The sequence below is a fragment of the Eleutherodactylus coqui genome, chromosome 11 (assembly GCF_035609145.1).
Source record: "Eleutherodactylus coqui strain aEleCoq1 chromosome 11, aEleCoq1.hap1, whole genome shotgun sequence".
In the NCBI taxonomy this organism is placed as follows: domain Eukaryota; kingdom Metazoa; phylum Chordata; class Amphibia; order Anura; family Eleutherodactylidae; genus Eleutherodactylus; species Eleutherodactylus coqui.
In genome coordinates this window covers 143,191,789-143,213,330 of record NC_089847.1, presented here as the reverse complement: position 1 = coordinate 143,213,330, position 21,542 = coordinate 143,191,789, and the positions used below count along the sequence as shown (strand labels likewise).

Sequence of the window (21,542 nt, the reverse complement as noted above, 5' to 3'; positions counted from 1 at the left end):
ATAAACGACAGATAAATTGTGTAACTGAACGTCATTACTGACCTTTCCCATATACTCGTCTATAGAGCAGGCAGTAGAAATGACAATACAAAATTTATTTCATGCAAGTTTGTTTTTGCATAACATTTTGCATGCATCTTTGCCCAAAACGTATGAGTCGGCATACAGTGCAGGTCTGTTCTTACATTTCCTGATTTTCTACTGCAAGTCCAAGCACTAAATTAACACATTCCATGTTTGAAATCCATGTCGATTATTTAATAAGAAGAATCTTTAGGGATTGCCACCATGTTTCATGTATACACTGATAACATACAAGAGACCTCATATGGACAGTCACTTTAGGCCAGCTGTTATCAGGTCAGATATAGGCTCCATGTTCACAAGCATGCCAATGAAAACAGGAAAATGAAATCCGACTATTCACAAGTCTAAGTAGTCACTGTCCATGTAGCGATGACATACAGTGTGTGAACCTGGTCAATGTGACCCACGGCCGCCAGAGTGCACTTCTTGTTAAGAGCTGTCAGTGTACAAAAAGTCATCCTACAGCAATTCAATGTACAGTTTAAAATGTTTACAGGTTGCTACATAATGTACGTAAAAGAAAATATATGCATTTTACCTCTGAACAGAATCCTCTGTTTTTTACATCATGCAATTCATGCTAAATAAATAAATAGATTCCTCTACAGCTTTACATTTTGGCAGCAGACGAGGCCTCTGATTTCCCTCACCCGAACCCTGTGGAGAGGTACCGTTGGCTGATGGTGATATGTTTGTCCATAGGCAGAGGTTCTGTCCGGGTGAGTACAACACGGCGCTTCTCTCCGGCACCTCAGCCCAAGCCGCCATGGCTGCCTCTGTTTGCATATTTAGCAATGACACGATGCTCTTTGCAAAAACAAGCCTGTAAAGAATACAATGAAGACTTAAGACTCCTCCAAGGTCTTTTCATTTATGATTGTTGGTCATTTTTAGAAAGAGAAATGAAAAAAAAAAAGTAGATGAGCTACATGCAGAGGCAGCCACTTTCTTCTCCAATGGAACTTAGTTATTATTTCCATGCAGCTGAATATTGCTTTCTACTGTAATAGGTGCCCATGCATCAAATCATCCCACTTGCGCAGACTCTTGCAGGGTTCCTATGGCTCAAAGAATATCCTGAGAAATAACGATTCTTGCTTCATCTCCATTTTTTCCACAAAATGACAGCAGCCAGTGAGATCCAATGTTAGCCAAGAGAAAAGCATCATACTAGCAAAACACTATCATATGTAGTGCATCCTCCCTTGGTCCCATATACCAAGATCATGCAGCGTATGGCCCGCCAGAAAACTGCGCTGCCCGTTTTCCTTCATCTCGCTCTATTTGATTACATTTGTTACAGCTTATCAGTGGCACCGCGGTGCTACTGCTGGAAACGGGAGCATAGTAAAGAAAGTGATTACAAAGCTTGTTAGACCATTCTCTGCTACTGATCCATGCTACAAGATGAATGGGAGAGAGAGAGAAGAGTGAGAGACGATGTGCAGACACTGGAGGGCGCTCTACCCAGTAATGTTAGCTATGACTTTTTTAGAACCTTCATTTGGAAGATGAAATGCAAAGTACAGCAGTGGATCATAAAGTTGAATGGACTAAGAATGAAGTCAACAGTGTAGCCATTTCTGCAGGATTCCCATGCACTGTTACATGCTGAGAGTTGTATCACTTGGCAACAAAATCCAGCGGAGCCAAACTATGGAGAGATTACAAGATGAGAGATCACAAAGGATGTCACCGACGCACACACTACAGCATCTGCTCCTAGTCTTGCTTATGTAAGTGCTTTATTTTGGGCCTCAAGGCTGACTTTCCTTCCGCATGCATTGGCAATATTTCCAGCATTTTGGAGGGAAAACCGTTTATAAATAGCGTTGTAGAGACGTTCAACATGTAGCTCCCTTCTATACTGGCATTCTACATATAACACGCTATCTTCATATCGCTCCCATCATCTGCCAAGCAAGGCGTACAACGCCACATGATTTTGCTAAGGATTAGGAGAAATGGCGTCTGCAGCTGCTATCTGGTGTCTACGTTGCACGAGCAGCCTCTGAAATTGAATTTCGGGATGGGAATGCAGTATTTGCAGGATGCCGTACACTCGCATCAATTCCTCCTGTTGCCATAGTGATACCACCCACTTGCTTGCAGCTACAGACATAGCATGCAGCCATTTCCTTGCTTTTTACGCATGCAGAGGGAACAAGTCGGCAGACAATGGAATCAGATTACGACAACAATAACGATGCTCTTAACATACGTCTGATGGGCCGACAAGTGGTGACAGAAACATTTTTACCAAGCGGACTTTCTTTTTTTCAAAACAAGCTTCTTTCTGAGTGCTAGACATGGCTTGTGATGTGAACGCTGAGGATGAACCGTGTTTGGCGCACTGTTTGGATTCAGTAATCAGCAGTGTGGGGAGATACGTGACGTGTTCTGTGTGCTCCCGGCTGGGGCGTTATCTGCAATACCTCTTTATGTGTGAACACCTGACATGTTCTAGGAATCCTATCAATAGTGTCTGTGCAATGACATAAATGCCATATTATTGAACTGCAAGGGTCCATTTACATGAGCCTGATTTAACGAGCGCTGATTAACATGCATGTCGATCCGCGCTTCTTGCACTTTCTTTCACACAATCTGCTAATGTACATGAACAATCGTTCATCCCTGTAGGCTGGCGATACATTTTCCTGCTCAGATGGGGAGATGTAGAGCTGAACAGCGAGTATTTTGGCTTACACTGGAACTAAAAGGAGTGCTGGTCCTTTTACATGGCAAACATTTGGGCCTGATAATCGCCCTGTCTAAAAGGATCATAACAGTCAGGAGTCTACAGGAAAACCTTGGATCAGCCGCCAGGTTCCCTTACATGAAGTATCTTTAATTTCGTAGGCTCTGTTCACATCTGGGTTCATGGATTCCGTTGTTTTGTTCCATCATGGCAATTAGATCCATGGCATTCCGGAACATCTGGTACCAAATGGACTCCATTGGCTGTAATGGGGTCTGTCCAGTTCCCATTTCCCGGACTAAATAATGCAGCATTCTGCTCTATTTTGTTGGGGATTTTTGAACAGATTCATGCCAGAGAGTCTGAATGCAGATGTGAATAGAATCTTCCAGGGCACAGGCACATTGTGGGTTAGGCCAGGGATAATGAATGCAGCATTTTATAAGTCAGCCCTACACTGTTCAATAACAATTGTACAATGGAAGACTTATTGAAGAGATAATATACAGCATATACAAAAGCATCTACGTCTCTTGGCTCTGGTGACAGCACAATCCTGGGCTACCAGTCAATGGGAGCTTCTCTGATAAAACTCATCTACATACCCTTTCTTACTCCTCCATCAGACGGGCTTGGATATTCCTCGGGTGAAAGGAGAAAGTAGGGTCCACCTTTCTCCCGAGTGCTAGACTGCGTAAAGGACAGGCCCTCATCGGGCGTTATTGTCTGGTCTATGTGGGGACAGTCTTCATTTGCCAATGCCGCTTTGGCCACCTCTCCATTCAGTTTGGAATCTTCAAATATAATAAAGAAGCTATTGGAGACACTTTTCATTGCAGTAAAAAATGTTAGGATGTGGAGCTAATTGTAGCATGCCAGTATATATCAGTATATATTACCCAATCATCCTCTAAAAGCTTTAGATGCAACAAGACAGACTGTGGAGCAACTTTTTGGCTGGATTAAACATACTATGATGTTTTGTCTTCTTGGAGAACTTTAATTTATATTCTTATGTAGTTCAGATAATCAGAATAGAGGAACTAAAATATATTTGTAATCTTTCTTTAACACGTGCCTTGGGTTAGGGTTAGGCCTAGAACTGCCAATTTCTTGATGGAACGAGCCAACAATCTCAGATTTCATTCGCTCGCTCAAGTAGTCTGCTCATACCGGCAAATACATCGTTGGCTCATTCAAACGAGAAATCATTCAGTCGTTCACATTCGCTATATAACTGAGAGTGACTGAGCGAGAAGTGAATGAGCCAACGACAATGTTTATAAAGAAAACGAATGATGAATTAAAAGCGAAGGATTTATCGTTCTGCATTTGTTCGCTTCATTTACACTGAACGATTATCATTCATTTTTGCTTGTCTGAATGATTTTCTGAATGAAAATTGATCTGTGTAAAAAAGCCTTTAGCCAGTGTAAAATCTCTCAAGATATGCACCCCATGGTGCGACGTGAGTTGCTGGAGGTAAATAGATAAACCTCGCTTTTTACCCCGTGCAATAAGGTAAAAACTTTCAATGGTTCCCTAGATAGATAGATAGATAGATAGATAGATATGAGAGGTATTATTGTACCTTGACGCCACCGGAAGCTAGGGGTTTGACAGGAGGAAAGCCCCTCTTACACCCCTAGCTCCGGATTGGGTCAAGGCACGAAGGTCCTAGCAGCACAGTGTGGATTTATTAGTGGCTGCGCTGCAGGCTTACAATTCTGCTTTGCCGTACATTATTACCTGTTAATGCTGGCATGTTACTGGTTTAATATGTCAGCAATTATATCTCATAATGTAAGGCAAAGCAGAATTGTAAGCCTCATCGTAAGACTACACCGCAGCCATTAATAAATCCACACGCAGCAGCAAGTGTGCTCGGTCCCACTCGCCATTTCAGCAATGGGGCTATAGGCAGCCACCGCCTTACCCCTCCAGCCCGGATGCCGGCTCTTCGCTCCGTTCCAGCGACCGCATCACTACTCCCTCACGGATGCTCCCCGCAAAGCACAGTCAGTAGGGCCGGGCAGCGGCTGTCTGCTCCCTTCCGACGGCCGCTCCCGGAAAAGCACTGTAACTTGCCTTGCCCTTCCATGCTGCCTAAGGCGCGCTGCGCTTCGTCAGTCAGGGGGGTTCCGGCTTTTGGACCGACGCTGGGGAAGGCACTTGCTGCTGGAGGTGAAAGGCTGCAGCGGCGCCACTCGCTGTATGCCTTTTCTACTAATCTTTACTGGCGTTCCAGGACCTACAGCCGAGGACGCTCTCCAGCCAATCAGCTACAGGGGGCGTCACCCTCCCCCGGGCGTCACCCCCCCCCCCCTCCCTGTCAATCTTGACTCCACTAGGAATTCCTGGTGGCGTCAAGATACAATAATATCGATATGAGATAGATAGGCGTGAGATCGATAGATTGATCATAGATTGTCACATAGAAATAGATAGATGTTAGCTAGATCATAGACAGATATGAGATAAATGGATAGATATATATGAGATAAATAGATTAGATTATCTTTCCCAGACAGGGAATTACAGACTGTCTGTTTATCTGCTAGAGGGAAGTTAATAAAGTCCTGTGATTACAGCAGTATATGCACTAATTGCAGTTGGCAGTCTTTGCAGTGTGAACGAGATCGAACAAGAATAGGACATGTTGTAATTTTAACTTTCAGTCCAATTAAAAAAAGGTCCATCTGCATGTACCCTTTTAAATTAGTTCTATTTCCGGATTGCTTTCTAAGTTCAAAAATTGGAAGGAAAAAAAAAAAAAGCTCCTGTGGATGTACGCTAGAATCACAGACTGGCAGAGTTATAAGGGACCTCCAGGGTCATCGGGTCCAACCCCCTGCTCAGTGCAGGATGCACTAAATCATCCCAGACAGATATTTGTCCAGCCTTTGTTTGAAGACTTCCATTGAAGGAGAACTCACCACCTCCCATGGAAACCTGTTCCACTCATTGATCCCCCTCACTTTCAGTTTCATCCCATTGCTTCTAGTAAGTGTAATATGAGCTAGCAGACTTGTGGATAGTTAGGCCGCCTGCACACGAATGAGTCGGATTCTGCATGCAGATTTCTGCCCCGGAAGAGCAGCAATTCATCGCGAAAATGAATTGCAATTCTTTGCAGCTGAACGCGGATGTGATAATTTTTCCGTAAAGGTGTACATGTATGCACAGTGTATCGTCTGCGCGGTAAAAAGATCGCAAGCAAGTGAATACATCAGAAAGTTGCCCAACCCCCTTAAAAACCCCGTTCTATACAAAGGGTTATTGCCCAGATGACATTCTTGTAGTAAGAGCTTATAGCCTTCAGGACGGCGTGCTGCTTTCTTGCCTTGGCAGAGCAATGAATCTTCCCGTATCGAATACCGGACTGTTGCGATAGACAGTGGGGTGTTCTTCCTGCACTGTCTCCCCCCGCATTCCTGCTTCCTTTTATTCATTGTGTTATGTGGTCTCCTAGCAACCTGCGGACTATCCACCTACAAAGGCGTGCCCATCCACAATGTAATTGTGGATGCACTGTGATTTGCTCACTCCCATAGAGATCAATGGAACCCGTTCACATGGAATCTGCACAAAAAAAGAGCATTCAGCGATTTATTTTTTTTCTGCTTGAAAAAAATCGCAATTCGCATCCGCATACCTGCTTGAAGCTGCAGAAATTAATGCCTTCCAATGGGTGCCGATCGTGGATTCCGCAGTTCAAATCCGTTTGTGTGCAGGTGGCCTTACTTGGCTGCAGCCCCACACTATCCTTAAAGAGCTTCTCCAAAATGCTACTTTTCTATTTAGCCTTTTATTATTGCAATGCAATCTTTGTGACGCCTTGAAGCAGAGCGCCAGTCTTTAATCTCCATACTCATGTCACATTGCCAGCGGCTACTTTCATTTCTAAGGGGTTCAGTCTGCATGCAGACTAATAGGCGCTATTTACTGGGTATAGTTAATTGTGTGGGAAAGCTGAGCATTCTTGACTGGACAGAAAATACGCACTTTCCAGCATACTGAGGGGTGGGCTCACACAACCGTATGGTAATGCGCTGTGGAAGAATCACAGCATTTTACCAGCGTAGGGAACTGCGTATCCATGGGTATTGTTGTGTTTTTGCCCGCATATGTCTGCGCATGAACAATCTATTCCCAGTTATTGTTACAAGACTTGTATAAAAAGTTTGACTTTGGCTTGAAGGAATGCTGCCTTTCAATAGGTGGCGCTGTGGAGGTTTTATTCCATCTCCCTTATTTGCATATTACCCAGAGGAGCGTGCATGGCCATTTGAGTCTCCTCACTCACCGTCTAGGTGTTCTCCCTAAGGAGAAAAGATAGCGTTTCTGACCAATGTATTTTACGCACGCTGTCCTGCACTGGCTTCCTGGTTTCTTCTTCTTTAAAAACTTTTTTCCTCATGTTTCCTAGCAACATACGTAAAAAACGCTGTACATGTGCAATGCGATTGCGTATGTACTGTGTTCCAAATGCACCCATAGAAAACAATAAGGCTGTATGCGCGTAATACGTGGTAAAATAGAACATGCGGCATTTCCTTCTATGTGTGTGATATACGCAATGATTGCATGTGATAGGCAGTTCAAATGTGTTCGTGTGAGAAGATTCTGAGAAGATCTAGAACATAAGAGCAACGGTCCTGACAGAAGTCATTTTAGAGAGGTTCATGCATTCATGATCTTCATACACAAAAGTAACTGTTCCTCTAGATGTGATGACCGAACGCAGACACATTTTGCTGACATTATGCGCAAGATCATGAGGCCAGTGAATGAGCGGAGTTTCGACCACATGTGGCTCCCGCATTGTGGGACCAGACCCTTAAACAATGGCCTTATTGGCAGCTGCAATAAAGCACCTTTTATTTTACGCTAAACTACGTTTGAAGGACACTTTGAAATGGTCAAAGAAACTTTCAGAAGAGTTCAGAAAAATGAAACATTAGTAAAGACTGAGGGTGGAAAGAAGTGACTTTTTCGCAGGGGTGATAACTTGTATCAGGACTTTGACAGACAAGCGTGTCTTAGCTCCTTTATGTTTGCATGCCGGAAAATCCTGCCGACAAAATGCAAGAATAGAAGCCATCGATTTCAGTAGGTTCACCCTCACTTTTTTTTTGTGCTCGCAGTTTTCGCAGGCACAATAAAGTAGGACCTGCTTTATTTTGTGCGTATTTGTGCACCAAAGACCCCCATAAAGGTCTATGGCAGATGTACAAACACGCACATCTGCACACACGTGTATGTGCTAAACGCTGAGCATATCTACAGTCACCGCAAATACACACAGATACATGCGTGAAAAAAAAACTATTGCAAAACCCACTCCTCTGTCAGAGCCCTTAGGGCCGTGTCTATGTGAACACCACCGTACGTGGATACTGATACCTTCTCGGTCGCTGTTTATACTGTCCTCACCAAGAAGTGCGCCACAGTCTGCCACATGATATTCACAGATTTACACACAGTTAAGGAAGCAAATTACATTTGTGATTTTCCTTGAGAGAACACAAAAGAATAAGGCAGCAGGAGCGAAGTGTTTCTAGTAACGGGGAGTGTGTGGCGGCTGATTCATGCCGCGCTTATTCTTAGCTCTGAGTTCACGAGACGTCTGTGTGTTTGATTCCCTGCTGGAATTCTCGTCTACTGCTCTGTTTTCCTGTTGATTAGAAGTTGTCAATGCAAAACTATCCAATGACTGAAATGTAACGAGCAGGTTTAATGCTTGGATGGTGGCGGCTCAGTGTGATGGCAGCAGATCAGCACTAAGGCCATGTTCACACCATAAGGATTCAGCCTCGAATCCACTGACATTCTGCCAGCAATAGTTGGTATCGGGATATCTTATACTCCGGAAGAAGTCGGGGCAGAATATTGAACATGCTGCAGTTAATACAATCCACAGCATATTCCTAATGGTAGTGCGCTCTGCATGGTACAATTGCGGACTGCATCCTTTGAATCAGAAGCGTAACTTGAAGCTTCTGGGCACCCATGCAAAATCTGTAACAGGGGCACTTTATTTAGAGCACTGGGCTCCCTATATTGAGAAAAGTGGCCTTATGGGACACTGCTTTGAATTACAATAGAGCTTATCTGCAGAAATAATTTGAGTTTCAGTTTCTAGATAACTTCCGTGGCTCTTTTGAGAAATCCATAGCGGATTTAAGGCCCCTTTACATGCAACAATTGTTAATCAAAATTCATTCAAGCAGCTGAAAGTGAGCGATAATTGTTACATGTAATTGCAGGCAGTCATGTTTCGTTTGCGATGGATTTATAGCCCACATAAAATCCATCGTTCAGAAGCTGAGAGACTGAACAAATACGTACCATTTAAATGCAATTTATTCAGTCTTATACTCAGCCAAGAGGAGAACAATGCAATGTACTAGCCAGATGTTTGCTCAGCTGAGTGAAGTGTTTATACAATAGCAATCACCCAAACACATGCCCAGCTGAGCAAACAACTTGTGGAGAAAAATACAGATGATTAAAGCCATTAACTGCATCTGTTTATGCAAAATGTTGGCAGTTCATTCAGTCGTTCTGCCGTTTAAGTGATTATATTTGCGTGTAAAACGGGGCTTTACCTACAGAGAATCCATTAGGTATGAACATGGCCCATATTGGTCACTCACGAAAAAACATTCACTTCATCACTCCTGTCCAATACCTTAACAGGTTCTACGCTGGGAGTTAAGCTGAAATTCAAACTATATTGTTATTAGACTCTCATGACGACTGAAAAAGTTCAAATAAGAGATAGATAGATAGGAGATAGATAGATAGGAGATAGATAGACAGGAGATAGATAGATAGATAGATAGATAGGAGATAGATAGATATGAGATAGCTAGATAGATAGATAGATAGATAGGAGATAGATAGATAGATAGGAGATAGATAGATAGATAGATAGGAGATAGATAGGAGATAGATAGATAGAAGATAGATAGATAGGAGATAGATAGGAGATAGATAGGAGATAGATAGATAGGAGATAGATAGATAGGAGATAGATAGATAGGAGATAGATAGATAGGAGATAGATAGGAGATAGATAGGAGATAGATAGATAGGAGATAGATAGATAGGAGATAGATAGATAGGAGATAGATAGATAGGAGATAGATAGATAGGAGATAGATAGATAGGAGATAGATAGGAGATAGATAGATAGGAGATAGATAGATAGGAGATAGATAGATAGGAGATAGATAGATAGGAGATAGATAGGAGATAGATAGATAGGAGATAGATAGATAGGAGATAGATAGGAGATAGATAGATAGGAGATAGATAGGAGATAGATAGATAGGAGATAGATAGGAGATAGATAGATAGGAGATAGATAGGAGATAGATAGATAGGAGATAGATAGGAGATAGATAGATAGGAGATAGATAGATAGGAGATAGATAGATAGGAGATAGATAGGAGATAGATAGGAGATAGATAGGAGATAGATAGATAGGAGATAGATAGATAGGAGATAGATAGGAGATAGATAGGAGATAGATAGATAGGAGATAGATAGGAGATAGATAGATAGGAGATAGATAATTGATAGGAGATAGATAGATAGATAGATAGATAGATAGGAGATAGATAATTGATAGATAGATAGGAGATAGATAATTGATAGATAGATAGATAGATAGATAGATAGATAGGAGATAGATAGATAGGAGATAGATAGATAGGAGATAGATAGATAGATAGATAGATAGGAGATAGATAATTGATAGATAGATAGATAGGAGAGAGATAGATAGATAGGAGATAGATAGATAGGAGATAGATAGATAGATAGATAGGAGATAGATAGGAGATAGATAGATAGGTAGGAGATAGATAGGAGATAGATAGATAGGAGTTAGATAGATAGGAGTTAGATAGGAGATAGATAGGAGATAGATAGATAGGAGATAGATAGATAGGAGATAGATAGGAGATAGATAGGAGATAGATAGATAGGAGATAGATAGATAGGAGATAGATAGGAGATAGATAGATAGGAGATAGATAGGAGATAGATAGATAGGAGATAGATAATTGATAGGAGATAGATAGATAGATAGATAGATAGGAGATAGATAATTGATAGATAGATAGGAGATAGATAATTGATAGATAGATAGATAGATAGATAGGAGATAGATAGATAGGAGATAGATAGATAGGAGATAGATAGATAGATAGATAGATAGGAGATAGATAATTGATAGATAGATAGATAGGAGAGAGATAGATAGATAGGAGATAGATAGATAGGAGATAGATAGATAGATAGATAGGAGATAGATAGGAGATAGATAGATAGGTAGGAGATAGATAGGAGATAGATAGATAGGAGTTAGATAGATAGGAGTTAGATAGATAGGAGTTAGATAGATAGGAGATAGATAGGAGATAGATAGATAGATATGAGATAGATAGATAGATAGATAGATAGATAGGAGATAGATAGGAGATAGATAGATAGGAGATAGATAGATAGGAGATGGAGATAGATAGATAGATAGGAGATAGATAGATAGATATTGGACAAATTGCAGTTAACAGTGAAACAACATACTGTATACTTATGGTTAGGTTTTTTTTTTAATGTATTCATTGTGCCATTCATTTTTTTTCTTTTTCCTGTGGCCTCCCACAGTGTTCTGCAGCATTCCCCTATCTGGGTTAGCCTTACAGCTATTCGTCCCGGTTCTTGAGCATAACAACAGCTCCAGCCTTAAAGCTCCGAGCGAATATTTTATTTTAGCTGAAATGGTTCTTTAAAATATAAAATCGGAGAATAGATGTGAAGCTGTCGAATCCATTCATTATTCAGTATAACATTACCAGATCCCCTTTTTCTTTAGTATAACGGTAGAACATAACAAGGTAAAGTAAAGTTTACATATAGATATAGTCTACAAACAAAAGTGCAGAACTTACCTACATGTATAAATAACTGGACTGATCACGCATTGCATCCTGTATTACAATCCAGAGCCAGGGGTCGGAAACGCTATCTTTTCTCCTTAAGAAGGGCATCTAAACGGTGAGTGAGGAGACTCAAAAGGTCATTCATGCCCCTCTGGGTAATATGCAAATAAGGGAGATGGAATAAAACCTCCAAAGTGCCACCTATTGGAAGGCAGCATTCCTTCAAGCCAAAGTTGGACTCTTTAGTCTAACTTTGGCTTGAAGGAAGGCTGCCTTCCAATAGGTGTCACTGTTGAGGTATTATTCCATCTCCCTTATTTGCATATTATCCAGAGGTGCATGAATGGCCTTTGGAGTCTTTTCACTCAACATCAAGGTGCTCTCTCTAAGGAGAAAAGACAGCACTTCTGACCCCCATCCCAGTCGTCTCACTTGAAAAGCCAGGCTTCTACTGTACACTGATGAAGGGCAAATACCCTGAAACAGATGTCAGTGCAGGGAGTCTGGCTTTACATTTAGTTTCCAGTCATTACTACAAGGCTTGTGTAATGAGTCTAATTTTTGCTTAAAGGAATTCTGCCTTCCAATAGGTGGCGCTGTGGAGGTATTAATCAATCTCCCTTATTTGAATCCAGAGCCACAATCACTTTTCTGCTGGTGGAGCTACTCTGTACATACATTACTTACCTATCATGTCTCTACTTTCCCTTCTCTCCTCCTGTAACATATATAAAGGTTTCCATCATGTCCACCTCTCCCTTCTCTCCTCCTATAACATATATAAAGGTTTCCATCATGTCCTCCTCTCCCTTCTCTCCTCCTGTAACATATATAAAGGTTTCCATCATGTCCCCCCTCTCTTCTCTCCTCCTGTAACATATAAAAAGGTTTCCATCATGTCCTCCTCTCCCTTCTCTCCTCCTGTAACATATATAAAGGTTTCCATCATGTCCTCCTCTCCCTTCTCTCCTCCTGTAACATATATAAAGGTTTCCATCATGTCCTCCTCTCCCTTCTCTCCCCCTGTAATATATATAAAGGTTTCCATCATGTCCTCCTCTCCCTTCTCTCCTCCTGTAATATATAAAGGTTTCCATCATGTCCTCCTCTCCCTTCTCTCCTCCTGTAACATATATAAAGGTTTCCATCATGTCCTCCTCTCCCTTCTCTCCTCCTGTAATATATAAAGGTTTCCATCATGTCCTCCTCTCCCTTCTCTCCCCCTGTAATATATATAAAGGTTTCCATCATGTCCTCCTCTCCCTTCTCTCCTCCTGTAATATATAAAGGTTTCCATCATGTCCTCCTCTCCCTTCTCTCCTCCTGTAACATATATAAAGGTTTCCATCATGCCCCCCTCTCCCTTCTCTCCTCCTGTAATATATAAAGGTTTCCATCATGTCCTCCTCTCCCTTCTCTCCTCCTGTAACATATATAAAGGTTTCCATCATGTTCTCCTCTCCCTTCTCTCCTCCTGTAATATATATAAAGGTTTCCATCATGTCCTCCTCTCCCTTCTCTCCTCCTGTAACATATATAAAGGTTTCCATCATGTCCCCCTCTCCCTTCTCCCCTCCTGTAACATATAGAAAGGTTTCCATCATGTCCCCCCTCCCTTCTCTCCTCCTGTAACATATATAAAGGTTTCCATCATGTCCTCCTCTCCCTTCTCTCCCTTCTCTCCTGTAACATATATAAAGGTTTCCATCATGTCCCCCCTCCCTTCTCTCCTCCTGTAACATATATAAAGGTTTCCATCATGTCCCCCTCTCCCCCTGTAACATATATAAAGGTTTCCATCATGTCCTCCTCTCCCTTCTCTCCTCCTGTAATATGTATAAAGGTTTCTATAATAATAATAATAATAATCTTTATTTATATAGCACCAACCTATTCTGCAGCACATTTAAGTGCACGGGGGGGCTCAATAGGGACAGGTTGGTGAGGTGTGCAGGCAGGAAATAAACATGATGGGCGTCATTTGAGGGTGGGGACTAAATCAGGAGAGTTGGTATGCTTCTTTGAAGAGGTGAGTCTTTATGGCATCTGTGAAGTTCTGTGTATTAGGGATTGTCCGGATGTCTTGGGGTAGAGTATTCCATAGGGCCGGTGCTGCTCTCGTGAAATCCTGGGGGCGAGCATGTGAGGTTCATATTAGGGAGATGTCCACTCCGACAGTGTTGGCAGAGCGGGGCAAGCGGGCTGGCTGGTGTACGGACAGGAAGGAGGTGATGTACGGTGGTGCGGGGCCAGGGACAGTGGGTGAGGGTGAGGAGTTTAAATTGAGTTAGGTAGTGTATGGGCAGCCGATGCAGCGGCTGGCATAGTGCACAGGCATCTGAGAAGCTGCTGGATAGGAAGATGAGTCTAGCTGCTGCACTTATTATGGATTGGAGAGGGAAGAGTCTGTTGTGGGCAAATCCAGTAAGCAGTGAGTTGCAGTAGTCGAGTCGGTAATGGATGAGGGCGACATTGGGTGTCTTTAGCGTGTCCGTGGTCAGGAACACCCAGAATTTTGCAATGTTCCTGAGGTGCAGGTGGCATGTTCGGCCCAGTGATTGGATGTGGGCAGTGAAGGAAAGGTCTGAGTCCAGTATGACCCTGAGGCAGCGGGCATGGTGGTGCCGGTTACTCATATGGAGATGTTGGGGAAAGGTCAGCTGGCATAGGGGGGAAAAATGAGAAATTCAGGTTTTCAGAGGTTAAGTTTGAGACAGAGGGAAGACATAGTGTTACAAACAGCGGACAGACAGTCAGATATGTTTTGGAGGAAAGGTGCAGAGATGTCACGGGAGAAGGTGAATAGCTGGGTGTCATCAGCATATAGGTGATATTTGAGGCCAAATCTGCAGACCTGTTTTTTGGGGTTAAGAAAGGAGTGAAAGGTGTCAAAGGGTTGTTTGAGGTTGTGGGATAATGAGGAAACGAGGGAGGTGAAATAGACTTGTTTGGGATCATGGAGGGCGAGGTTATAGGTTTTTAGCATGCATTTGAGAAGGAGAAAGTCAGAGGGGCAGTTTGGATTTACGCCACAGCCGTTTGGCACATCTGGAGCACTGCAGGATGAAACACGTTTGGGGTGTTAGCCAGGGTTGTCGTGGTCGGCGGTTGAAGGCTCTGGTCACAAGGGATGCCACTTTATTTAGGGTAATGTACGGCAGCCAGGTTGGGGCATCAGAGGAGAGAGATGGGGATAAGGAGGACCATAGGGTCTTGGGGAACTGTTGGGTACAGACGGTCTAGACGTTCCTGGAGGTGCAATAGATGGGAGGGTCTGGGGAGATGTTATGGTGCCTAATGGAGAATGAGAGGGGGTTGTGGTCTAAAAGTAGGAGGCAGAGCAGAGGTGGAGGAGGTTGAAAGTGTTGACATCTCTATAAGTAGGGAAGTCGGGGAATTGTTATAGTACAAAGGAGAAGGTGAGCGTTAGAAGCTGGGAGGCTTCATCTTACCCTCTCCCTTCTCTACTTCTGTAACATATATAAAGGTTTCCATGATGTCCTCCTCTCCCTTCTCTCTTCCAGTAACATATATAAAGGTCTCCATGATGTCGTCCTCTCCCTTCTCTCCTCCTGTAACGTATATAAAGGTTTCCATCATGTCCTCCTCTCCCTTCTCTCCCTTCTCTCCCCCAGTAATTTATATAAAGGTTTCCATCATGTCCTCCTCTCCCTTCTCTCCCCTCCTGTAACATATATAATAGTTTCCATAATATCCCCCTCTACCTTCTCTCCTCCTATAACATATATAAAGGTTTCCATCATGTCCTCCTCTCCCTTCTCTACTTCTGTAACATATATAAAGGTTTCCATGATGTCCTCCTCTCCCTTCTCTCTTCCAGTAACATATATAAAGGTCTCCATGATGTCGTCCTCTCCCTTCTCTCCTCCTGTAACGTATATAAAGGTTTCCATCATGTCCTCCTCTCCCTTCTCTCCCTTCTCTCCCCCAGTAATTTATATAAAGGTTTCCATCATGTCCTCCTCTCCCTTCTCTCCCCTCCTGTAACATATATAATAGTTTCCATAATATCCCCCTCTACCTTCTCTCCTCCTATAACATATATAAAGGTTTCCATCATGTCCTCCTCTCCACTCCCTCCTTCTGTAATATATATATAAAGGTTTCCATCATGTCCTCCTCTCCCTTCTCTCCTCCTGTAACATATATAAAGGTTTCCATCATGTCCTCCTCTCCCCTCTCTCCTCCTGTAACATATATAAAGGTTTCCATCATGTCCTCCTCTCCCTTCTCTCCTCCTATAACATATATAAAGGTTTCCATCATGTCCTCTTCTCCCTTCTCTCCTCCTATAACATATATAAAGGTTTCCATCATGTCCTCCTCTCCCTTCTCTCCTCCTGTAACATATATAATAGTTTCCATTATGTCCTCCTCTACCTTCTCTCCTCCTGTAACATATACAAAGGTTTCCATCATGTCCTCCTCTCCCTTCTCTCCTCCTGTAACATATATAAAGGTTTCCATCATGTCCTCCTCTCCCCTCTCTCCTCCTGTAACATATATAAAGGTTTCCATCATGTCCTCCTCTCCCTTCTCTCCTCCTATAACATATATAAAGGTTTCCATTATGTCATCCTCTACCTTCTCTCCTCCTGTAACATATACAAAGGTTTCCATCATGTCCCCCTCTCCCTTCTCTACTTCTGTAACATATATAAAGGTTTCCATCATGTCCTCCTCTCCCTTCTCTCCTCCTATAACATATATAAAGGTTTCCATCATGTCCTCTTCTCCCTTCTCTCCTCCTATAACATATATAAAGGTTTCCATCATGTCCTCCTCTCCCTTCTCTCCTCCTGTAACATATATAATAGTTTCCATTATGTCCTCCTCTACCTTCTCTCCTCCTGTAACATATACAAAGGTTTCCATCATGTCCTCCTCTCCCTTCTCTCCCCTCCTGTAACATATGAGACTTTGGAGAAATTTTAATATGATCATGCATTAAATTAATTTGATATAAATAGCCCAAAATTTTATATTTATTAACATTTATTCCATATTATTCTAATTTCTATATATATATATACAAAAAAATTTTTTAAACAGGACATATGGTCCCCTTTTTAATCGTATTAGTATATGATCTAATTTTAATTTCTTGAAGGTGTGTATTTATAATATGTTATGTATTATTAACAGTTACTACACTAATGAGTAAAAAAAATTTTTTATGTTCCTTTGAAAAAAACAAGAATGTAACCATACATACCATGATGATAATATAATATACATATAGTTATTTAATACACTGTAACTCCCTTATAAATATTCACTCATTATGAGGTATGTTTTTATATATGCAACATATGAATTTGACATCCGATACACAGTGCACTACACCATCAAGATATCAATTAGTTTTTATTATTTTTTAAAAAGCCCCCTATAACAATGACAAGGACAAAGATGGACTGTCCATGAGTTAAACATACCCCGATGGATTGCTGTATCCAGATGGAAGATCTCCCACTAGTCGGTAGGTTAAACTGTTGTATATTAGAAGACAGTTGCAGGTGCACCAGTTTCCTCTGTAGACACCCGATATGCACACTTAGTGCATTCTATACGATGCGAGCTCCACATGTGACCCATACGTCATCCGGGATTACCCGGAACACGTGATCACATCATGGGAACACATTCTTGACAGGTGGGTGGGCACCAGCTGGTAGCCACTCCCATTGAGGTCGCTCTACTCCACCAACGGTGTGCCCGAAGCTATGCGGGCACACACGTGACAGTGATGTCATTAGGGATTTCCAGGGAGGAGCATCACATCAAATTTGGTGCTTTTCCCTTCCAAAGTTCATTCCTCCGACCCTCTCCTCCGATACACACACTTTGTATATATGTGATCGCACATCCGATAGGTGGGTGGGTACATGTTGGTGGCCACTCCCATTGAGGTCGTTTTACTCCAACCAAACGGTGCGCCCGCAGTGATGCAGGTACACATGAGACATTGACGTCACAAGGGATCCCCAGGGAGGAGTATCGCACCAAATTTGGCGCTTTCTCCTCCCATGACCACCCCCTCGATCCTCCCCCTCATACAAACGGGATTCGCCACAGTACACAACACCTCCCAGGTAACCCTTATATAATTGCAATGTTTAAAGTAATCTGTACACTTGAAAAAGGCCTCCAGGCCGAAACGCGTTGTGTATATCTACTGCATATATGATATATAATAAAAGCTGTGAAAATACCTCCGCTGCTGCTGGCTGTCACCTCCGTGCGATAAGCGAATCCTGGACTGGGAGGCGCCTGGGCTATAGGCGCCTCCATCGAGTAAGTTCAACCCTTTCTTCATTTATATTTACATGCACATATTGGTGTGAGCGCTGAGGAATTTTTCCTTTTTCTCTTGCTAACCTGTAACATATATAATAGTTTCCATTATGTCCTCCTCTCCCTTCCCTCCTCCTGTAACATTAATTACAGTTTCCATCATGTCCTCCTCTCCCTTCTCTCCCCTCCTGTAACATACATAATAGTTTCCATTATGTCATCCTCTACCTTCTCTCCTCCTGTAACATATACAAAGGTTTCCATCATGTCCCCCTCTCCCTTCTCTACTTCTGTAACATATATAAAGGTTTCCATCATGTCCTCCTCTCCCTTCTCTCCTCCTATAACATATATAAAGGTTTCCATCATGTCCTCTTCTCCCTCCTCTCCTCCTGTAACATATATTACAGTTTCCATCATGTCCTCCTCTCCCTTCTCTCCCCTCCTGTAACATATATAATAGTTTCCATTATGTCCTCCTCTACCTTCTCTCCTCCTGTAACATATACAAAGGTTTCCATCATGTCCCCCTCTCCCTTCTCTACTTCTGTAACATATATAAAGGTTTCCATCATGTCCTCCTCTCCCTTCTCTCCTCCTATAACATATATAAAGGTTTCCATCATGTCCTCTTCTCCCTCCTCTCCTCCTGTAACATATATTACAGTTTCCATCATGTCCTCCTCTCCCTTCTCTCCCCTCCTGTAACATATATAATAGTTTCCATTATGTCCTCCTCTACCTTCTCTCCTCCTGTAACATATACAAAGGTTTCCATCATGTCCTCCTCTCCCTTCTCTCCCCTCCTGTAACATATATAATAGTTTCCATTATGTCCTCCTCTCCCTTCCCTCCTCCTGTAACATATATAAAGGTCTCCATGATGTCCCCCTCTCCCTTCTCTACTTCTGTAACATATATAAAGGTCTCCATGATGTCGTCCTCGCCCTTCTCTCCTCCTGTAACATATATAAAGGTTTCCATCATGTCCTCCTCTCCCTTCTCTCCCTTCTCTAGCCCAGTAATTTATATAAAGGTTTCCATCATGTCCTCCTCTCCCTTCTCTCCCCTCCTGTAACATATATAATAGTTTCCATCATATCCCCCTCTACCTTCTCTCCTCCTGTAACATATATAAAGGTTTCCATCATGTCCTCCTCTCCCTTCTCTCCTCCTGTAACATATATAAAGGTTTCCGTCATGTCCCCCTCTCCCTTCTCTCCCCCAGTAATATATATAAAGGTTTCCATCATGTCCTCCTCTCCCTTCTCTCCCCTCCTGTAACATATATAAAGGTTTCCATCATGTCCTCCTCTCTCTTCTCTCCTCCTGTAACATATAGATAGGTTTCCATTATGTCCTCCTCTACCTTCTCTCCTCCTTTAACATATATAAAGGTTTCCATCATGTCCTCCTCTCCCTTCTCGCCTCCTGTAACATATATAAAGTGTTCCCTTCATGTCCCCCTCTCCCTTCTCTCCTCCTGTAACATATATAATAGTTTCCATCATGTCCCCCTCTCCCTTCTCCCCCCCCCCCTGTAACATATATAGAGGTTTCCATCATGTCCCCCTCTCCCTTCTCTCCTCCTGTAACATATATAAAGGTTTCCATCATGTCCTCCTCTCCCTTCTCTCCCCTCCTGTAACATATATAATAGTTTCCATTATGTCCTCCTCTCCCTTCCCTCCTCCTGTAACATATATAAAGGAATCCATCATGTCCTCCTCTTCCTTTTATTCTCCTGCATTAAATACAAACGATTCCATCATGCCCCCCTCTCTGTTCGCTCCTCCTGTGACATATATAAAGGTTTCCATCATGTCCTCCTCTCCCTTCTCTCCTCCTATATTATATATAAAGGTTTTGATCATGTCCTCCTCTCCCATCTCAACTGCTGTAACATATATAAAGGTTTCCATCATGTCCCCCTCTCCCTTCTTTCCTCCTGTAACATATATAAAGCTTTCCATCATGTCCCCCTCTCCCTTCTCTCTTCCAGTAACGTATATAAAAGGTCTCCATGATGTCGTCCTCTCCCTTCTCTCCTCCTGTAACATATATAAAGGTTTCCATCATGTCCTCCTCTCCCTTCTCTCCCTCCTGTAACATATATAATAGTTTCCATAATGTCCCCCTCTACCTTCTCTCCTCCTGTAACATATAGAAAGGTTTCCATCATGTCCTCCTCTCCCTTCTCTCCTCCTGTAACATATATAAAGGTTTCCATCATGTCCTCCTCTCCCTTCTCTCCTCCTCTAACATATATAAAGGTTTCCATCATGTCCTCTACTCCCTCCTCTCCTCCTGTAACATATATAAAGGTTTCCATCATGTCCTCCTCTCCCTTCTCTCCTCCTGTAACATATATAAAGGTTTCCATCATGTCCTCCTCTCCCTTCTCTCCCCCAATAATATATATAAAGGTTTCCATCATGTCCTCCTCTGCCTTCTCTCCCCTCCTGTAACATATATAAAGGTTTCCATCATGTCCCCCTCTCCCTTCTCTCCTCCTGTAACATATATAAAGGTTTCCATCATGTCCTCCTCTCCCTTCTCTCCCCTCCTGTAACATATATAATAGTTTCCATTATGTCCTCCTCTACCTTCTTTCCTCCTGTAACATATATAAAGGTTTCCATCATGTCCCCCTCTCTCCTCCTGTAACATATATAAAGGTTTCCATCATGTCCTCCTCTCCCTTCTCTCCTCCTGTAACATATATAAAGGTTTCCATTATGTCCTCCTCTCCCTTCTCTCCTCCTGTAACATATATAAAGGTTTCCATCATGTCCTCCTCTCCCTTCTCTCCCCTTCTGTAACATATATAATAGTTTCCATTATGTCCTACGCTACCTTCTCTTCTCCTGTAACATATATAGAGGTTTCCATCATGTCCTCCTCCACCTTCTCTCCTCCTATAACATATATAAAAGTTTCCATCATGTCTTCCTCTCCCTTCTCTCCCCTCCTGTAACATATAAAATAGTTTCCATTATGCCCTCCTCTCCCTTCTCTCCTCCTGTAACATATATAAAGGTTTCCATCATGTCCTCCTCTCCTTTCTCTCATCCTGTAACATATATAAAGGTTTCCATCATGTCCTCCTCTCCCTTCTCTCCTCCTATTACATATATAAAAGTTTCCATCATGTCCTCCTCTCCCTTCTCTCCTCCTGTAACATATATAAGGGTTTCCATCATGTCCTCCTCTCCCTTCTCTCATCCTGTAACATATATAAAGGTTTCCATCATGTCCTCCTCTCCCTTCTCTCATCCTGTAACATATATAATAGTTTCCATTATGTCCTCCTCTCTCTTCTCTCCCCCTGTAACATATATAATAGTTTCCATTATGTCCTCCTCTCCCTTCCCTCCTCCTGTAACATATATAAAGGTTTCCATTATGTCCTCCTCTCCCTTTTATTCTCCTGCATTAAATACAAAGGATTCCATCATGCCCCCCTCTCCATTCGCTCCTC

The 21,542-nt window shown here is 42.4% G+C and overlaps 1 protein-coding gene across 1 annotated transcript in view; it reads right to left on the bottom strand.

Moving 5' to 3' along the window:
• Window positions 1–218: 218 nt before the first annotated feature.
• The window catches only part of KCNC1 (potassium voltage-gated channel subfamily C member 1), a 155,435-nt gene continuing 134,111 nt past the window's right edge, over window positions 219–21,542 (bottom strand). Inside the window, exons 3-4 of the mRNA XM_066582569.1 lie at window positions 3,394–3,582; window positions 219–910 (exon numbers count right to left, since the gene is read on the bottom strand). Of these exons, the coding sequence (XP_066438666.1) occupies window positions 876–910; window positions 3,394–3,582 (224 nt within the window). The 3' untranslated portion in view covers window positions 219–875. The remainder of the gene's footprint in view (window positions 911–3,393; window positions 3,583–21,542) is intronic.